At 38.3% G+C, this 17075-nt stretch overlaps 1 protein-coding gene across 2 annotated transcripts; it reads left to right on the top strand.

Moving 5' to 3' along the window:
• The first annotated feature begins 3749 nt into the window (after positions 1 to 3749).
• Positions 3750 to 15221, top strand: slc25a18 (solute carrier family 25 member 18). 2 transcript variants are annotated; one of them, XM_059334721.1, is made up of 11 exons: positions 3763 to 3846; positions 4596 to 4639; positions 4966 to 5358; positions 5939 to 6064; positions 8864 to 8919; positions 9152 to 9242; positions 9686 to 9801; positions 10760 to 10952; positions 12123 to 12286; positions 13603 to 13678; positions 14348 to 15221. In XM_059334721.1, exons 3-11 carry the CDS (start codon positions 5339 to 5341, stop codon positions 14487 to 14489), a joined length of 984 nt encoding a protein of 327 aa, XP_059190704.1. In that variant the 5' UTR covers positions 3763 to 3846; positions 4596 to 4639; positions 4966 to 5338; the 3' UTR covers positions 14490 to 15221. The 2 variants fall into 2 exon arrangements, with proteins under 2 accessions (XP_059190703.1, XP_059190704.1); XM_059334720.1 differs by lacking the exon at positions 4596 to 4639 and having other exon boundaries at positions 3750 to 3846.
• Positions 15222 to 17075: the final 1854 nt, after the last annotated feature.

Genomic DNA, 17075 nt, shown 5'->3' with positions numbered 1-17075 from the left:
AAGGTAAAAGGCAAACTCTAATGCAAATAACTTGACTTAATTTAGGCCTGAAGGAAAGCTTCTTTAAATTAAAATATGTTCTCTTATTGAAAGCATGAGTGTGATCTGAAAATGTAGTTGCATTACATTTAATTATTACGTTCATTATATGGCGTGTGCAAGTAACATCTTGGCCTGAAGGTGGTGCAAGAGGAAAGTGTATGATTTATCCAACATGGATAGGGTTTAGTGACTCAGAAGCCTACTAAAGTATATCTGACTGCACATATTATGCTTATACTCTATATATTATACTTATGCATTCTAAATATCATACGATATGTGTTGAGTATTTCAGTGGTAAATATTTTTTTACAAACACACACAAAGCACACTCTGATTTACTTTTTCTGTCCGTCCACTAGTCCAGACCACCACTGTTTCAGAGGAAAGTATTATAAATGCTTGTTGCTGTAGCAGTGTTTGCTGTCAACAATTGGCAAGAGTTAAACATGGGCCCAAGCTGTTTCCATCGTGACACAATTCCAAAAAAATAAAAAACATTGTTGGCTTTTAAGTAATGGTAGGGTTGAATTACAACCAATTGTACTGTGTAGAGAGTTTGCTTTCACAGTGTATTTGATGGCATTATAGTGTCAAAGTTAAGGTCACCAAATACAGTAGACTTCATTCTCAACCATGAATATCAAAGCAAATGTATCCAAGCAAATATAGTGACATTCTGAGACATTTTGCTGTAGATGAAGATCTTGAGTTTGAGTTTGATATCAATATATTTGAATAATATATATTAATGAACAATAAAATCAATTAAACAACAATAACAACAAGTTGGCAGTTGGCCTTCATGGCCAGAATGAGCAGGAGGAGAGAAAACGTGTCCTTGAGAACACAATAGAACAGAAAATAAAAATAAAAGCAAGAACAATGAAAAGTATAGTGGATCATGGAACATACAGGCCAGGGGTCAGGGGTCAAGGGTCAGGGGACCAAACGTATTTCACTAGTGTTAAACGCTACGTTTATATATTAAAGGGTTGATTAAAGTGCTGAAGTGTTAAAGTGTTAGGTGCGTAATTATATTGCAGATTGCCCGATTGCACAGTAAATATAAAGTGCTATTTTAAATGCACAATAATCAATACACATTGCATTTATTAAATACCAGCAATGGTAATTTTATGATATTGGGAGTACCCATTTTTAAGAATATAAAGTGCATCTTGCCTTGCACGTAGCCCTAATACCTAAAAAGTAAATAAAGATATAATAAATAGCGAAGATATTAATGGGGAAGAGGGAGTATAGTAATCATAACAAAGCAGTGATGTTTATGTATGTAATCAGTGGAAATTGCGGATGGTACCCCAACAATTAGCTAACATTAAAACAAATATACAAGTTTAGGCACAGTTGGACAGACCAACTGAGGAGCCACCATCACCAACCTCAATGGGTGGGTGAACTGACTTTGAAGTTTTTCTAGAACTCCAATACATCCCATGTGCAATTGAAGACTGCAAAAAGACAGATTTCCATTGAAACTGTAGCCTACTCCATGTGACTTCATTCATTCATTCATTCATTCATTCGTTCCTCAAGTCTGGTTGAATGTGAGTGAATAAGTGAAATAAATACCATGTTTCCATTATTGAATCCAAATAAATGTTATTGACCTGAAGTATGTAATTAGTACTTTTTATCACTACTGTTTTATTCTGATTTAGAATCACAGAGTTGATCTTGTTATTATGTGCTGTAACCGTGGCAATGTTGGTGGCCCATTGAAACACAAAAGCCCAAAAGAAGCGTTGTCCAGTTAACAGGGCTGTGCAGTAGTTAACCCTTTCTGTAAGTGAAAACAACGGTCTGTCTTCACAGATTGGGGCAGTACACAGGGAAACACCCTCACCAATATGTTATTCTGACTCACAATTACACTGATGGTTATTTTTAAAGCTACAGTAAATGAAAGGAATTTAGTTTTAGTTTTTCTTCCTCCAGGGTAGAAAACCACTGGTGCAATGTAACTAGAAAATTGTTCTTTAGTTTTTAACTATGCTAAGGTGTATTTTAGTACAATTTTAACATACTATACATGCTATTTTACTTACGTTAAATATAAGCTCACTTTATCTACAATGCATTATTATTGATTAAACTAACAGTAGAAGTAATTAGAATGAGCTCCCCCTCAAAAAACTACAAAATGTAAACACTGCTCATACTTAAATGCAAAAGTCGTAATATATCGATACCATACAAAAAAAAATATAACACAGACAGGCTCCACTCCATAAAATGAACACTGTTGATTTTGATCCTGTAATGCAGGAGTTTTATTTTTACAGTTTAGTAGTGCTACTTTAACATAAGTAAAGCATCTGAATCCTATTTTTCCGCATCAATTCAGGACACCACAGTTATTAGGTTTGTGGATTTATTGAGCTTTTTATTTTCTGAAGTGTGCTCTCATGGTGCTGTAACATATTGGATATAATCAGCGACAAAATAGTATGTTTTTGCACATGTGACTGGGAAAGTTTGTCTTATTATGCTTTTCGTTATATATTATCTTATTAACATTTTGCCTATAATGATAAAATGGGGGGGGGGGAATCCCTTTTATTCTTTAATTGTGACATTTCAGTATGCTAAGGTGACTGATTGCTCATGTTTAATATATGTTTATGCATTTTTAAAAGTTTATTCTTGCATATTTTACCAGTCTATAAATATAAATATGTTGTTCGTCTAATTTCAATCCCCCTCTTATTATTTTTTTGTATCACACTCTGTTTTATGGGGTCTTATGTTCTATGTTTTGTGTATGTACACTATTTTATCTTGTTCTGTAAAGCACTCTCATTATTATTAATCATTTTAACCTCTAATAAATTAATTTATCCTCTGTCTAAACCTTAGGAATATAGTCCTCTATTGCAAAAGTGGCATGGGTAATTCCAAGCTGGCTGCTGATCCTCTTGGTTGGAAACAGAGACAAACCCCCCCTCACTGACGTATAGTGATATATAGGCCAGGCCACAAACCTCAAATAACCTTTCTTTTTATTGTGCATGGATGCATGGTGTAAGGAAGTGCTTAAAATCTGAAAACCAGCTTTGACATTATCATCTCTAATGAAGGATTTTCCCTCCTGATGAGTGAAATGATCACTGATAGAAATTGTTTTTCCATCAGCAAGAATCAATACATCAATCAATGCTCATGAGAAAAATAGTTAAGGGGTAATGAGTGGTTGCTGTGGCAGTCACATGCTCTTTTTGTTGATGTCCTTACATAACTTTTTTGCCCTTTTATTACCTAATTTTACACATTTCTCAATATAAATTAATAAAATGTCTCAAAGAATGATAATCACATGAGTAGAATGACTGCTACCTTGGCAGAAATTGTAAATCTGTGAACATTTGTGGAATTCAATGTGCCTTGAGGTATTATGTAATAGCAGGACTGGTGAATAGAGAGCTTGTTACTGATGCTCAGCCTTTTTTGTTGGTGTCAGTGTTGTATATATATATAATCTTAGAAACAATCCACACTGAGTTATAACTGTGTGTGTCTGTTGCGTGCGTTGTGGCAGCAGCATGAGTTTATGTCGAGATGTGTTAGTGCAGAGCTGAGTTGCTGGGACCGTGTCACACAGGGAGTCACCACGAGAGGGAGGGACTTAGGCAGCAGGACAATGCTGGTGTTTGTGCAACGGCCCCTGAGTGGCGGCTGGCTCTCTCAGATTGCTCTCGCTTGACTACCATTGCTGCACACATTGTTGAAGTGAAAGGAAAGTGGACAGCTTGATCCTGTCTGTGGGATGCACCGACAGAGGTAAGACCCCCATTCCCCACTGCTATATCTCTGTGATGGAGGAAAATGAAGTTTTTTTGAAAAGGGTCTCGTGGGGGCTTGTGCTGTGTGAGCCGTGTGAGCTAGGGGTGTTCCAGTGCAGTTTTTTTAGGGGATATAGAGGTCTGAGAGCTGGAGGTTGGCTTGGGGTGAGGCACCCTTGTCTGTGTTTTGGCAGGGTCACTACTGTGCGTGAATGGAGCTGAGCTGAAAGAAAGTTTCACAGAAAGAGGCTCAGTGAAAGGCATGTGTAGAATGTTACTAGGATCCAGCAATGGAAAAGACAGTATAACATAGGAAATAAATAGAACACAAATATTTGGAGATGAAAAAGTTAAAGTGATGGGAAATTATACACAATAGGAGGATGAACAAAGCAAAAATTCTTTCTGTCACTCACAGGGGAGAGGACAGGCGAGGATAGAGTGAAGGTTTACAGGTAGGTAAAAATAGAGGCGGAATAGAGGTGGCGAGATTAAGAGAGAGATTAATTAGGGAGCTGAGGGAAGGGGGAAGTCAGGAGGGGAAAAGGCAGAATAAAGAATGGATGAAACAGAAAACATAGTAAATGAAAGCAAGAGCTGGGAACACAAGATAAGATTTCAACAGCATTAGTATAATCTGTGCTACACGCTTCTTAGCTTTACACTGCAAACTATTGTACTTTCTATATGGAGGAAAAAAAACTTGTCAGGCAAAATTTCCAACTTGCATTCAAATCTCCTTTTCAGTCCTTTGTTAAATGCTGGATTCCAAATGCTGTAAAAGAATACCGGTAAGCCCCTCATTTTCAGTTCTGCCCTCCTTGCTAGATCAAATACTCTTATCCCTTTTAGCAGGCAGATTAGAGAGACTCAAGATGTTCTGTCTCAGTGTGGTAGTCCTGGGATATGCCGCTATTCACTTTTATGAATGACTAAATCTGGATTTGATAGACTCCTATGTGAGGTGTGTCAATCCTCCATCATAGATATACACTCCTTTACCGCCTTATAATCACAACTGTCTATTCAACGGGGCTTTGAGAAAGATAAACATCATATGGGACAGAAAAGGTCTCACGAATGATTTAATCCATATGAACTGCATGTGTTTCTATAGGCAGTGGGAGAGAGATTGGGTTTTGCTGTGAAGTACCACAAAGCAGAAAGGCTGGCCAGAAGACACAGATTCAACAACCGTGGTTTTGGCCACAACAGAAAAAAGGGCGTCCACCCCTGCCGCACCAGGGAGAAGAACAAGGCGGCCCATTGCCGCCACATTAAAGGAAGCAGTGAGCTGCATTTGTGGCGTGGGTGGGCAGGTGAGGGTTGAGCTGTGGTCACAACTTTGGGGCTGAGAGCCGAAGTGTGGGAGGGAAGAGGAAGAGGAAAAGGAAAGCGAAGAGGAGGAGTAGGTTGGAGCAGGAGGAGGAAGAGGAGGAGGAAGAGAGGAGGAGTAGTGGGCCTGGGTCTGGAGCCCAAACACAAGCAGGATGGCGGAGAAGAAAGTTAGGTAAGTATCTTTACCACACTGTAAACTAATTGTCTTGTACATTAACAGTAAAATACTGGCAGCAGGGTTGCTGCCGGGTTTGCCAATTGCAACATATTAAGCGCTGTCTTCACTGTAACCTCAGTAATTTTAATATACCATACACTAAATGAGTTATTAAATAAAATGCAGCCATTAAAATGTGTACAAGAAGAGACTTAGAAAATATCATAGATATATATCATATATTTTATGGGAACAGGCAAGCTACCTATAAATATTGCCCAGAATGCATTGTTTTCTACAGTATAATAACTTTTTAATGGAAAACAGTATGTTACTGTCACAATTTGGCTGTTTTCTTACAGCAATTTATTACAGTGCATGCTTGTTCAGTAAAATAAAGACATATTCACAATGTGGAAGCAGCAGCTGGGTTAACGCTGGGCGTTTACACTCTCTTTGTGTATGTGTGTCTTGCTGGTGTGCCCGTTTTATTTGTATTTTTGTCCATGAATGGATGTGTCACTTGCATGGCTTGTGTTGGTGTTTAAATTGGTCGGTGCATGCATGTGTGCTTGTGTCTATGTTGATCCTCTAGCAGCCTCCCTGCTAAGCTGATTAATGGGGGCGTGGCAGGCCTGGTTGGTGTGACATGTGTATTTCCTATTGACCTCGCCAAGACCCGCCTACAGAACCAGCAGGGCGTCCAAGTCTACAAAGGAATGTGAGTAGGGCTCCCCTGGCCCGAGTTAACCTGATACTGTCATCGATCTGTCGCACCAAGATAAGAGATTTCACATTACTGCTTTTTTTACAGTACTTTCTAATGAAAAAAAGCCTCTAAATGTACCCTTATCCATAACCTAGGGAAGGGCTACAGACATTGTTTTGCATACATATCTAACCAATGTGAAGTATCTGAACTGTGAAACCATTTCAGAAGTAAAATGTGTTTATGGTTAACAGCAGTCTCTAATTTGAGCTACAAACAAGTCAGAATTATTTAGATGAAGCAGACTCACATACTTTTCCACTGAATCTCAGAGGGTGGAGCAGCACAACTAAACACACTCTTCCCATATTTGGCCCAGTGTTTTAGTGAGTTTGTATGAAACTCACTCATGGGATCATATTAGGGCAATGACTGTATACAATGTGTGTTTCTGAAGCAACCAAAACCAGACAAAAGTTGAAATGAAAGCAAGAAAATCAAGAGATGAATAGAAAAAGACAGATTCTGTGTCCTTAAAAGACCCACATCTGGTGGACATCAGCACCAACACACATCAGAGCATTTTCTCTCTGATTGGGCGTGGCCTTCCTGTGTTAACCACATTTTAGACTGTGGGTTTCCACTGTGAGTCAGAGATGGAAAAATAGCTTGGACAATTTATTCCCTTCAAGGCCCAATCACGAGTTTGGATTTTTTTTTCCCGCTCTGTGCAAAGAAAAAAAATGAAGAGAACTGCTCATTTACCAGTTTATTGACATCACTGGTCTCTGTACAGATTGCTGTTGTGAAAGAATATAGGGTCATGGTGTATTTGGGTAAAGGCCTGGCTGAAAAAAAAAGAAGTGTATTACTATTCATGGTGAAACACGAACATTTGGTGCATCCATGTGATCTTTGCATGGTCACATTTCCAGAGTTAGGAAGTTGTTCTGATGACTTCAGCATGAAATTACAAAGTCCTGAGTTGCTTACATAGTGAAAGAGACATCTGAAAATCACCTGATACATTTTTTGAGCACAAAACCCCCATCAAATGACTTGTATTATTATCAGAATTTGATTAATTCAGTCTGATAACATTAGCATCATCACTTCATTCCGAGTTGCTGGAGCAATAAACTGGAAGATAGCCCGCTGGGCCGTCAAAGTCTCTAGTATGCTTGCTCTATGGGCACATAGATACAGAAGATCTGGGTAATTTTATGCATGGAAGTTGGCTTAATGTGCCACTGAGGAACTTTCATAGGAATGAATGGTGCTCCACGTCCAGCACTGCATCCAGATCTCTTTATACATCCATCTCCATTGTGTTAAACAACATGAACGCTACAAAAAACATCCACTAAAACATTTACTTGACTTGTTATCAGGGTTAATGTTGAAATAATAACTTTTCTACCTAAACTAGGTCACCCTACGTGGACAGTAACATTTTTTTTTTATTATATATTTTTTCACAATTAATCAACAGGTTACAGAGGATATGCACAAAACTCCAACCCCCACAACTCATATTCCCTCACATAGGGTAAATCAAAAAAGCTCTAATAATATGCACAGAAACACAAACTTGCCAAAGTCAAAAACTTATTACAGAAAGCGAGACACCTTCCAATCTTAAGCGGGGGGGTGGTCCCTTTCATACCACTCAGAAAACCAAAATAATATCCAAACCTATACCCTCAACACACAACAGACATTGTTACACAGCATAAATAAGGAACAAATAAAACAGATGAGAAAAAAAACAGATGAGAAAAACAAACAAACAAAAGAACAGACAAACAAAACAAACAAAAAAACACAACAACACAAATTATTACGCTCAGGTCTTGCCATTACTACTATGCCTTATATTGACCCAAAGTGACAGTAACATTTATAACCTTAAATCATATTGCTAATATGCAATACGCAAATTAAAGTGACTGCACACGTAATTTAGAGCATATCAATTGCCTGCACATGGAGGAAAGCTGCTAATGGTGCTAACGCTACACTGCAAAAAAAGAAAAGTTGGGTGAACTCAAAATTTCAAGGCAACAAACCTTCGATAAAATTTTAAGTTGGACAATTAAACTAAATATTTTAAGTTTTGTTCTTGAGTTTGCTCAAGTCTGAATTCATATTTTTGTCAACTCAACTGTAAGTTGTACTAACTTATAATTTTACATTATAACTTATAATTTTACATTATAAGTTATAATAAATTTTAATCCTTACTTCTGCTAACTTCTGCAATGTGCTGAATTGGCACGCTTGTAACGCCGCTATGAAATGTCAGCTAATGTTGTGACCACAATTTTGAGTTAGCATTGATACGCTAATGGCTACTCTTGTAGCTGTAACAAGCAGCGCCGCTAGCATCAGTTAACCGCTAGCATCAGTTAACCGCTAGCATCAGTTAGCCGCTAGCTTTCGCTGATGACCGAATTTTACCGTTTCCCTGCACTGTTTTAGGCAAAAAATACAAGTTGGCTTTTTTGCAGTGTACCACAAACAGTCATAAAAAGCGTGGACACTAATAACAGCATGAGGTGGCAGGGCGTTATCTACGATAACCGCCATATAAGGGCGGAGCCCTGGGACTCACATGCTCGCACAGTCTGACCGGCTACAACAAGCCTCTGATTTGAGGTGTGGTGGAGGTGTTTACATGAATTTTTGCAGTTGTGGACTCAGTTTTCAGATAATTCCCACACCCCATGAATGCAACAATTGTTATGATGTATTCTGGGACCTAATGAAAAACAGACAAAATATCAATTGCCTTCTTTTTTGTCTTTAAAGGCTCGACTGTCTGACAAAGACGGTGCGCTCAGAGGGCTATTTTGGATGCTACAGAGGTATTCTTTGCATTTCTAATCCCTGTGACAAACAACACTACAACTGTTTTACTATAAGCTTAATCCACCTACGCTGTTGTTTCTCCTTCCGGCCCTCAGTCTTTTTGTCATAACAACCTGTGTCTACTACCATTAGACGTGAGCCATAAGCTGCCGTGTGTGTTCGTTCTATTTGTGTACCTCAGTGGAAACTGTTGTGTGTCACTGTCATCAGCCTGTTTGTCTGTTCCAGGTGCAGCGGTGAACCTCACTCTTGTTACACCAGAAAAAGCCATCAAGCTGGCTGCCAATGATGTCTTCAGACAGAAGCTTTCGAAGGATGGGTAAATTGTTTCGTTTTGCCCTTCAAAGATACATCACATAGTAGGCAACATTAAACAAACATCTCTTGCACAATCAAATCTTTAAATGCATTGCATTACGGTAGATACGTTTTTTTTAATAAGCAAATATTTGCCATACTCCTACAAATTGGTGCTCTAGGTTAATCAGTGACAGATGTTTTTCTTCATCTTGTTTTAAGTGTTAAAGCACCTTAGCTAGATTTGTGTAATTTGCCTTTTCAAAAATATACAGTATGTAGTGTAGTGTTGGCATCCATGATTTTCTCAGTTTCTTTGGAACATTCTGGCAAACAAACTAATCGTAAAAATGTCTCAAGAATATGTATTTGCTCTTATAAACCAATATATAGACTTAGGTTATTCCAAAATATTTCTCTTGTTAATGCATTATATCTGTTACTGACACTCTGTTGTGTTTCCAGGCATTTGCCCCTATGGGGGGAGGTTCTGGCAGGGTGTGGGGCCGGGACCTGTCAGGTGGTAGTCACCACTCCCATGGAGATGCTTAAGATCCAGCTGCAGGATGCAGGAAGGCTCGGTGAGTTGGTCACTGAATTGAATGCCCTTTTTTTTTCCTCTTTGCACAAATACTAAGATGCAGTGTGTATCAAAATTCATGTCAGTGTAAAATGATGCAATGTACTGAAATCTTGGAAAATCCTATTTTGGAAGCAAATCAACTCTGAAACTTGTTGCTTTTCTCATATCTATACTGAGATTGATTTGTGTAACCTAAATGTTACACATATTGTAAAAATTGAGACTTTGATTTGATTATAAAGCAGGTCTAGGTGATGGTGCAGAAGCCAAGAACACTGGACCAATCAGAGCAAAGTGGGCTTTTTCAGCAGGGGTTAAAAGAAACAGTTGCAAAAACAGAACATTTCACAGTATGAATGCAGATGTATTCATATAGACAGTATGATAAATACAGGTAACGCTTTATAATAAGGTCCTTAATAACCATTAATTAACAAGTAATAAGGCATTGTTCTCGCTTTAGATCCGGTAGTTGCAAAAAGCATAGTTAACTTATAGTTAACTTATGATAGATGAGCAATAAAGTATATTTTAATATCAATAGGCAAACAAAATAAGATTAATAAAGGCATGGCAAAGACATAATGGGTGGGTCATGGATGTTTTTAATGCCATTATTAACACTTATATAAGCTTATAAACACACAATAATGTTAATAAGCATCTTGTAAGGACTTACAAGGGCCTTATTACTTGTTAATTAATGGTTATTACAAGGACCTTAATATAAAGCGTTAACGAAATATAATGTGTAACTTAGAATTAGCATTATACTGTATGTCCACTTTAAGTCATGTACATGTATGCCTCTTATTAAATAAGACCCAATGTGAGTGTTCACATCTTGCTTAAAAATGTGAAAGGTGAAAGCATTCATCTTTTGGGAAACTTCCTATTTACTATTTATCACCATGCCTGCATGTGTTAACCTTGGACAATCTCTGTTTGACTCTCAGCTGCCCAGAGGCCTGTTCAGACCCCCGCTCAGACAGCTGCCCCTGGTCCTGCTCCATCACTGGTGGCCCCCCCACCAGCACCAGCAGGGCGGAGCCCCCCACCCCGGGCCTCGGCCACCGGCATCACTGTGGAGCTGTTGAAGACCCGTGGGCTGGCTGGCCTCTACAGGGGGGCAGGAGCTACCTTAATGAGGTCATACACACATAACACATAACATGCTATTTGTTTCTCTTTTTACTCTGAATGTACATCTCAGTATTTACTAACTATGTTACAATTAAAACTCCAGATACAGAGGCAAACCATGGTGACATAAAGTGACTTTAACTATTCCACACAGTTCCTTCTGGTCTCCATTATCCCATTGAAGCCTGGAAAGCGGATACGTCGTTTTGTAGTGTTTGTATAAGCCAGTAGTTGTCAACCTTTTTGAGTCGCGACCCCCAATTTAATATGCATGTTGTCTGTGACTCCCGCTCACTGAACAGAATCTCACATGCACAGTTCAAATCACCCAGAAAAGAAACAAAATGACCAAAAAAGACACAAATTGACCACAAAATGATCGAAAAAAGACACAAAATGACCAAAAGAGACACAAAATGATCAAAAAGACACAAAATGACCAAAAAAGACAAATTGACCACAAAATGATCAAAAAAAGACACAAAATGACCAAAAAAAAGACATTAAGTGACCAAAAAGACTAAAACACATTAACACATGAATACTTTAACACAGTGGAGACAGAGCTGACTTCCAAAATGATTTGGCGACCCCCAGAAATCATCTCACGACCCCAATTGGGGTCCCGACCCCAAGGTTGAGAATAGCTGGTATAAGCTATCAAATACTTTTTGAATTTCATTTCTATCTGCTACAGAGGCTGAAAAATCTATTATTTAGTAGAAGCATTGTCGTTTCTGTTGAATTTACAGAAAAACTTTTAGGGGGGGTATTTTAAAATCGCCCAGAGGTTTTACAGGCGTTTTAGGCCTTAATGAGTTAAAATGAATCGTCTTCTTGATCTCACTGGTGTCACTCACTCCATGACAATATGTTCTTGTACTCTCTGGCTCTCCTTTCATTCAACTCTGCATCATCACTACTGTAATGAGTTGAGTGTTATGTCATATAACTCACACTGCATTTGTTGTATTTCCTGACACCTCTACCAATCAACAAGGATCAATAGATTCCTGCAGCTATGTCTGGCTGCTGTACTGCAGCTGAATGGGGCCATTTCTCTCCCTCGCTCTGCTTCCCTCCTGTGACTTTCACTTCATTTTATTTCTTCCTCTAAACCCAAACAGCCTTCTCTTCCTCTTTTAATCTTACTATTTTTAAAACCATGTCTTTCAGGGATGTCCCTTTCTCAATGATTTACTTCCCACTGTTTGCCAACCTAAACGCACTGGGCCATGAAAAAGTGGGTGACGTGCAGGCCAGGGCGCCATTCTGGCAGTCCTTTATGGCAGGCTGCACCGCGGGCTCTGTGGCAGCTGTGGCTGTAACACCACTGGATGGTGAGTAGGAGAAAAAAACACACTTCTACTTCCTCTGCTATCTATTGGGTCAAGCCCTGCATCCTGAGATTAGTGCCACCTATGACGATTGTGATTGATTTACACTGCAAAAAAGCCAACTTGTATTTTTTTTTGCCTAAAACAGTGTTTTAAGTTGGTAAAACTTGGAAATATAAATTATTGACATTTAGGGCAATAATGTAAGTTAGCACAACAAAGGAAGCCAGTTGTCTGCTCAAAAACAAGTTGGTGAGTTGTTGTTACTTATATCTTTAAGTTGGGGTTCACAACAAGGGACAATAGTTCTGATAACTCTTATTTCTTTGTTGGGAAATGCGGGAAAGCGGTGAAATTCATTAGCGAAAGCTAGCGGCTAACTGATGCTAGTGGCTAAGTGACGCTAGCGGCTAACTGATGCTAGCGGCTAAGTGACGCTAGCAGCTAACTGATGCTAGCGGCTAACTGATGCTAGCGGCTAATTGATGCTAATGGCACTGCTTGTTACAGCTACAAGAGTAGCCATTAGCGTATCAATGCTAACTCAAAATTGTGGTCGCAACATTAGCTGAGTTTCATAGCGGCGTTACAATCGTGCCACTTCAGCACATTGCAGAAGTTAGCAGAAGTAAGGATTAAAAGTTATTTCAATGTAAAATTATAAGTTGGTAGTTGAGTTGGCAAAAATCTGAATTCAGAGTTGAGCAAACTCAAAAACAAAACTTAAAATATTTCGTTTAATTGTCCAACTTAAAATTTTATCGAAGTTTGTTGCCTTGAAATATTGAGTTCACCTGGAGCATATTTCACTCATAGCAGAATTATAATGGGTGCAGCCAAATCATTCACCAGTGCTGATACAGTGGCTGATATGAGTGGCTTCATATGTGACATATTTCCAAGTTTTTTTATTTATCATTACACTACATGTTAGCAGTGGTGGAAAAATATTCAGATCCCTTACTTAAGTAAAAGTACTGATACCACAATGTGAAATTACTCCACTACAAGTAAAAGTCCTGCATTCAAAACCTACTTGAGTAAAAGTACAAAAGTATCAGCATCAACATGTACTTAAAGAATCAAAAGTAAAAGTAATCGTTATGCAGAACTGACCCACTCAGACTTATATAAGTACCTCAGAATTGAACTGAAGTAGAGCACTTAATTAAATGTACTAAGTTACATTCCACCACTAGATGTTAGTACTTATTGTCCTGTGATTGTCATTAGTGGCCACATTGGCTTCGGTTTTCTTTAACTGGCACTCAGTCCCTATGAAGTGATGTAATGACTATTTTTTTTAAACGACTGTACAGTTATAAAGACTCGTCTGCAGACTTTGCAAAAAGGCGAGGGGGAGGACACATACAGAGGAATAGTTGACTGCACACGGTAAGATTGTAGTCGGTAACGCTTTATATTAAGGTCCTTGTAATACCCATTAATTAACAAGTAATAAGGCCCTTGTAAGTCCTTACAAGATGCTTATTAACATTATTGTGTGTATATAAGCTTATATAAGTGTTAATAATGGCATTACAAACACCCATGACCCACCCATTATGTATTTGCCATGCCTTATGCAATGTTTGACTTGTGCTTTTTATTATTTTATCTATTTCTCATCCTGCTGTATCTTATTTTATCTTATTTCTATTTTTATTTCTATTTCCCTGTTCCCTGTTAATTGACTGTTTTTGCTGTTTTAATGTGTATGTAAAGCACTTTGAATTACCCTGTGTTGAATTGTGCTATACAAATAAACTTGCCTTGCCTTGCCTTGCCTTTATTAATCTTATTTTGTTTGCTTATTGATATTAAAATATACTTTATTGCTCATCTATTATAAGTTAACTAGAAATTAACTATGCTTTTTGCAACTACCGGATCTAAAGCGAGAACAATGCCTTATTACTTGTTACTTAATGGTTATTAAGGACCTTATTATAAAGCGTTACCTTGTAGTCTATAATGAAACATTTGTTGCCTTAATATTCATACATAACGATCATTTTGACTTATTTCTTTAAATGCATTTGTCTTCTCTATGTACTTCTGCAGGCGTATCATGATGCGGGAGGGCCCATCAGCTTTCCTGAAGGGTGCAACATGTCGCGCTCTGGTCATCGCTCCTCTATTTGGCATTGCGCAGGGTGTCTACTTTCTCGGGGTAGGGGAGGCTCTGCTAGGTTTGCTGGAATAGCCGTTCTTGGCATTGGTGGTGGTGGTTGTGTTGTCTCTGCTGCTTTAATCTGCAGTGTGTGAATGACACCACTGAGTGAATACAGAGAGAGGGAAATACGGCCACAATCTGCTAACCAAAGGAAAGAGGAATGGTCTGAGATATGAACAGGCGCTATTTTACTAATATGTGGACCAATGGGTTCACACTAAACGTGTTTCTCTAGGTTTCTACATGCTGTCGACAGGGTTCCGTAGCTGAAGCAGGGTCCTGTGTGTGTGTGTGTGACTAATCTGAGGGTATCTGTCCCAAATTGTCTGGGTTATCCCTGCTGCAATATGTCTGGGGCTGTTCCTTTCACCTGAGAGATTATTCTGTCTGGTTGTTAAGAGAGAGCTGCTGCATGTTGTTTGAGGCTGCTAACTAAAATTGCCTACCAATCTGACCATTTTTATGGTCACGAAGAAAAACTGTGCATCATCCTACTTAAGTGATCAAAACAAAAAACAACCCTTTGAATCTTTATCAAAAGCTAAGATTGTTGAGCCAGATTTCCAGCTCAGACTCCGTTTTGAGCTGGAAATCTGGCTCAACTTCTAATAGTCTAGACGGAATTGTCCAAAAAGTGAAAGTGAGGAGCATTTATGGGTACAAGTCGGGAACCGACCTACTTTACTTATTTAGTAAAAAAAAAATGGTTCCCAAGCGAAATTTTGAGTTTTTGACCTTCTCATTTGCATATCAAAATGGCGGCCAAATTGCCCATCTTGATCAGTTGTTGGACCGTTTTTCCCTTAGTTTTTTTGTAAGTAGGCAATCAAAGATGAGGAAATTAAGCTTCTAGATCTATAGTCTAGGGTCAGAGCAAGGATATAGTGGAGGCTCAGTGTCTTTTTTATGTATGAAAAATACCAACTTTTAAGGTGAAATTAAGCATTATTTGTGTCATTTTTTAAGGCCGACATAAATATTCAATCAATATCACTTTTAAATGTTCCAGTTGGTATTTTGCAGATATATATATATATATATACATAAAAAGACACTGAGCCTCCACTATATTCTTGCTTTGACCCTAGACTATAGATCCAGAAACTTAATTTCCTCATCTTTGATTGCCTACTTACAAAAAAACTAAGGGGAAATGGTCCAATGACTGAGCAAGATGAGCAATTTGGTGGCCATTTGATATGCAAATGAGAAGGTCAAAAACTCAAAATTTCACTTGGGAACCATTTTTTTTGGACTCAGCACCCTTGAGATATGTAAGGTAGGCCGGTTCCTGACTTGTACCCATAAATGCTCCTCACTTCTTATAGAAGGCCTTTTTTCTGAAATCCGTCTAGACTATAACGCCAATCATTTAGATTTCAATGTTTGATGCGATTCTCTGGGAAAGGAGCTGAAAATTATTTTTTGCCTAACCTGTTGTGCGTTCCTCCCACACCATACGTGAGGTCTGAGTTGTAATCTTGGATTCCTTCAGTGGATTGGAAGGTGCTGGCTGCCAGAAACTCTAAGGTCATTTGTTAATCTGATGGTAATGCTTTAATCCCAGCATTAGTGTACAATATACCCTAACACACAGCTCACTTCCTGCCTAAAGGCCACAGGTTAGACTACTGGGCCACTGTTTTATAGCCCTGACTTCCTACTTCTCCACACAGCTCGGAAGGGTTTAAATAAAAACCTGTGAGAAGTCTAGAGCTCGTATTACTGCTTAGTTACACATACTTTGCTTCAAATGATGTGCGCACAATAACTAAATAAAAATGCAATTCAAGCCTTATCACTGCTGATAGAATCTAAATCAGGGGTGTCAAACTCAAATACACAGTGGGCCAAAATTTAAAACTTGGACAAAGTCGCGGGCCAACATTGATATTTATTGAAAAAATTGACCTAAACAAGTTCAAACGAAATGGAACAAGCAAAGCTTGATATAACTTAATATTGCAAACATGCAAAATCGAATATCAAATAAAACAAACAAATACATCAATGGCATTCATTTCTTAAATAAAATTTAAATAAAAATCGTATGTCCCTTTATTTTATATGCGGCCTTTTTTAAATTTAATTTTAACAGTAATCTTTTTCCACAGGCTAAAAATAAATGTAAGAATAAAATAACAATAATAAACCAAATGACTAATAATAATATCTTTCAATGAATGTGCAACCATTCAAACCTTGGACTAGCAAGAAAAAGTGCATAAAGACAACTTTATTTATTTTGTTGCTCAGTTTGCTACACACTGATCTACTGTGTTCAAGCCAAAACACGAGCAGAGCATTCTGGGATTTGTAGTATTATATTTTGGTATTTCTTCGCGGGCCAAATATAATTATACTGCGGGCCAAATTTGGCCCACGGGCCAGAGTTTGACACCTCTGATCTAAAGCTTCGAAACTGTAAGTCTTAAATGAATTCAGTGAAATTGGTGGTGTTGAAACACTGATTTATTTGGTACTTGAGTCCAACTTAGCGAGGACAATTATATTTGTTAGACCCATGGAGGGAGTATGGCACCGTGTCTTGCCAACTGTTTGCCATTACTTAAGTCCACTGGGTGGCACTAAAAGATTTCTTTCTTTCTTTCCTTT

The sequence above is a fragment of the Centropristis striata genome, chromosome 6 (genome assembly GCF_030273125.1).
Source record: "Centropristis striata isolate RG_2023a ecotype Rhode Island chromosome 6, C.striata_1.0, whole genome shotgun sequence".
Classification (NCBI taxonomy): Eukaryota; Metazoa; Chordata; class Actinopteri; order Perciformes; family Serranidae; genus Centropristis; species Centropristis striata.
The sequence above is the reverse complement of the archived record's forward strand: the minus strand, read 5'-3'. Positions and strand labels throughout refer to the sequence as shown.

Coding starts and splice junctions, on each gene's coding strand:
- slc25a18 (XM_059334720.1), top strand. CDS start 5,339: ATGGCGGAGAAGAAAGTTAG. Junction 8,920..9,151: donor CTATTTTGGATGCTACAGAG/GTATTCTTTGCA, acceptor TGTCTGTTCCAG/GTGCAGCGGTGAACCTCACT. Junction 10,953..12,122: donor GCAGGAGCTACCTTAATGAG/GTCATACACACA, acceptor CATGTCTTTCAG/GGATGTCCCTTTCTCAATGA.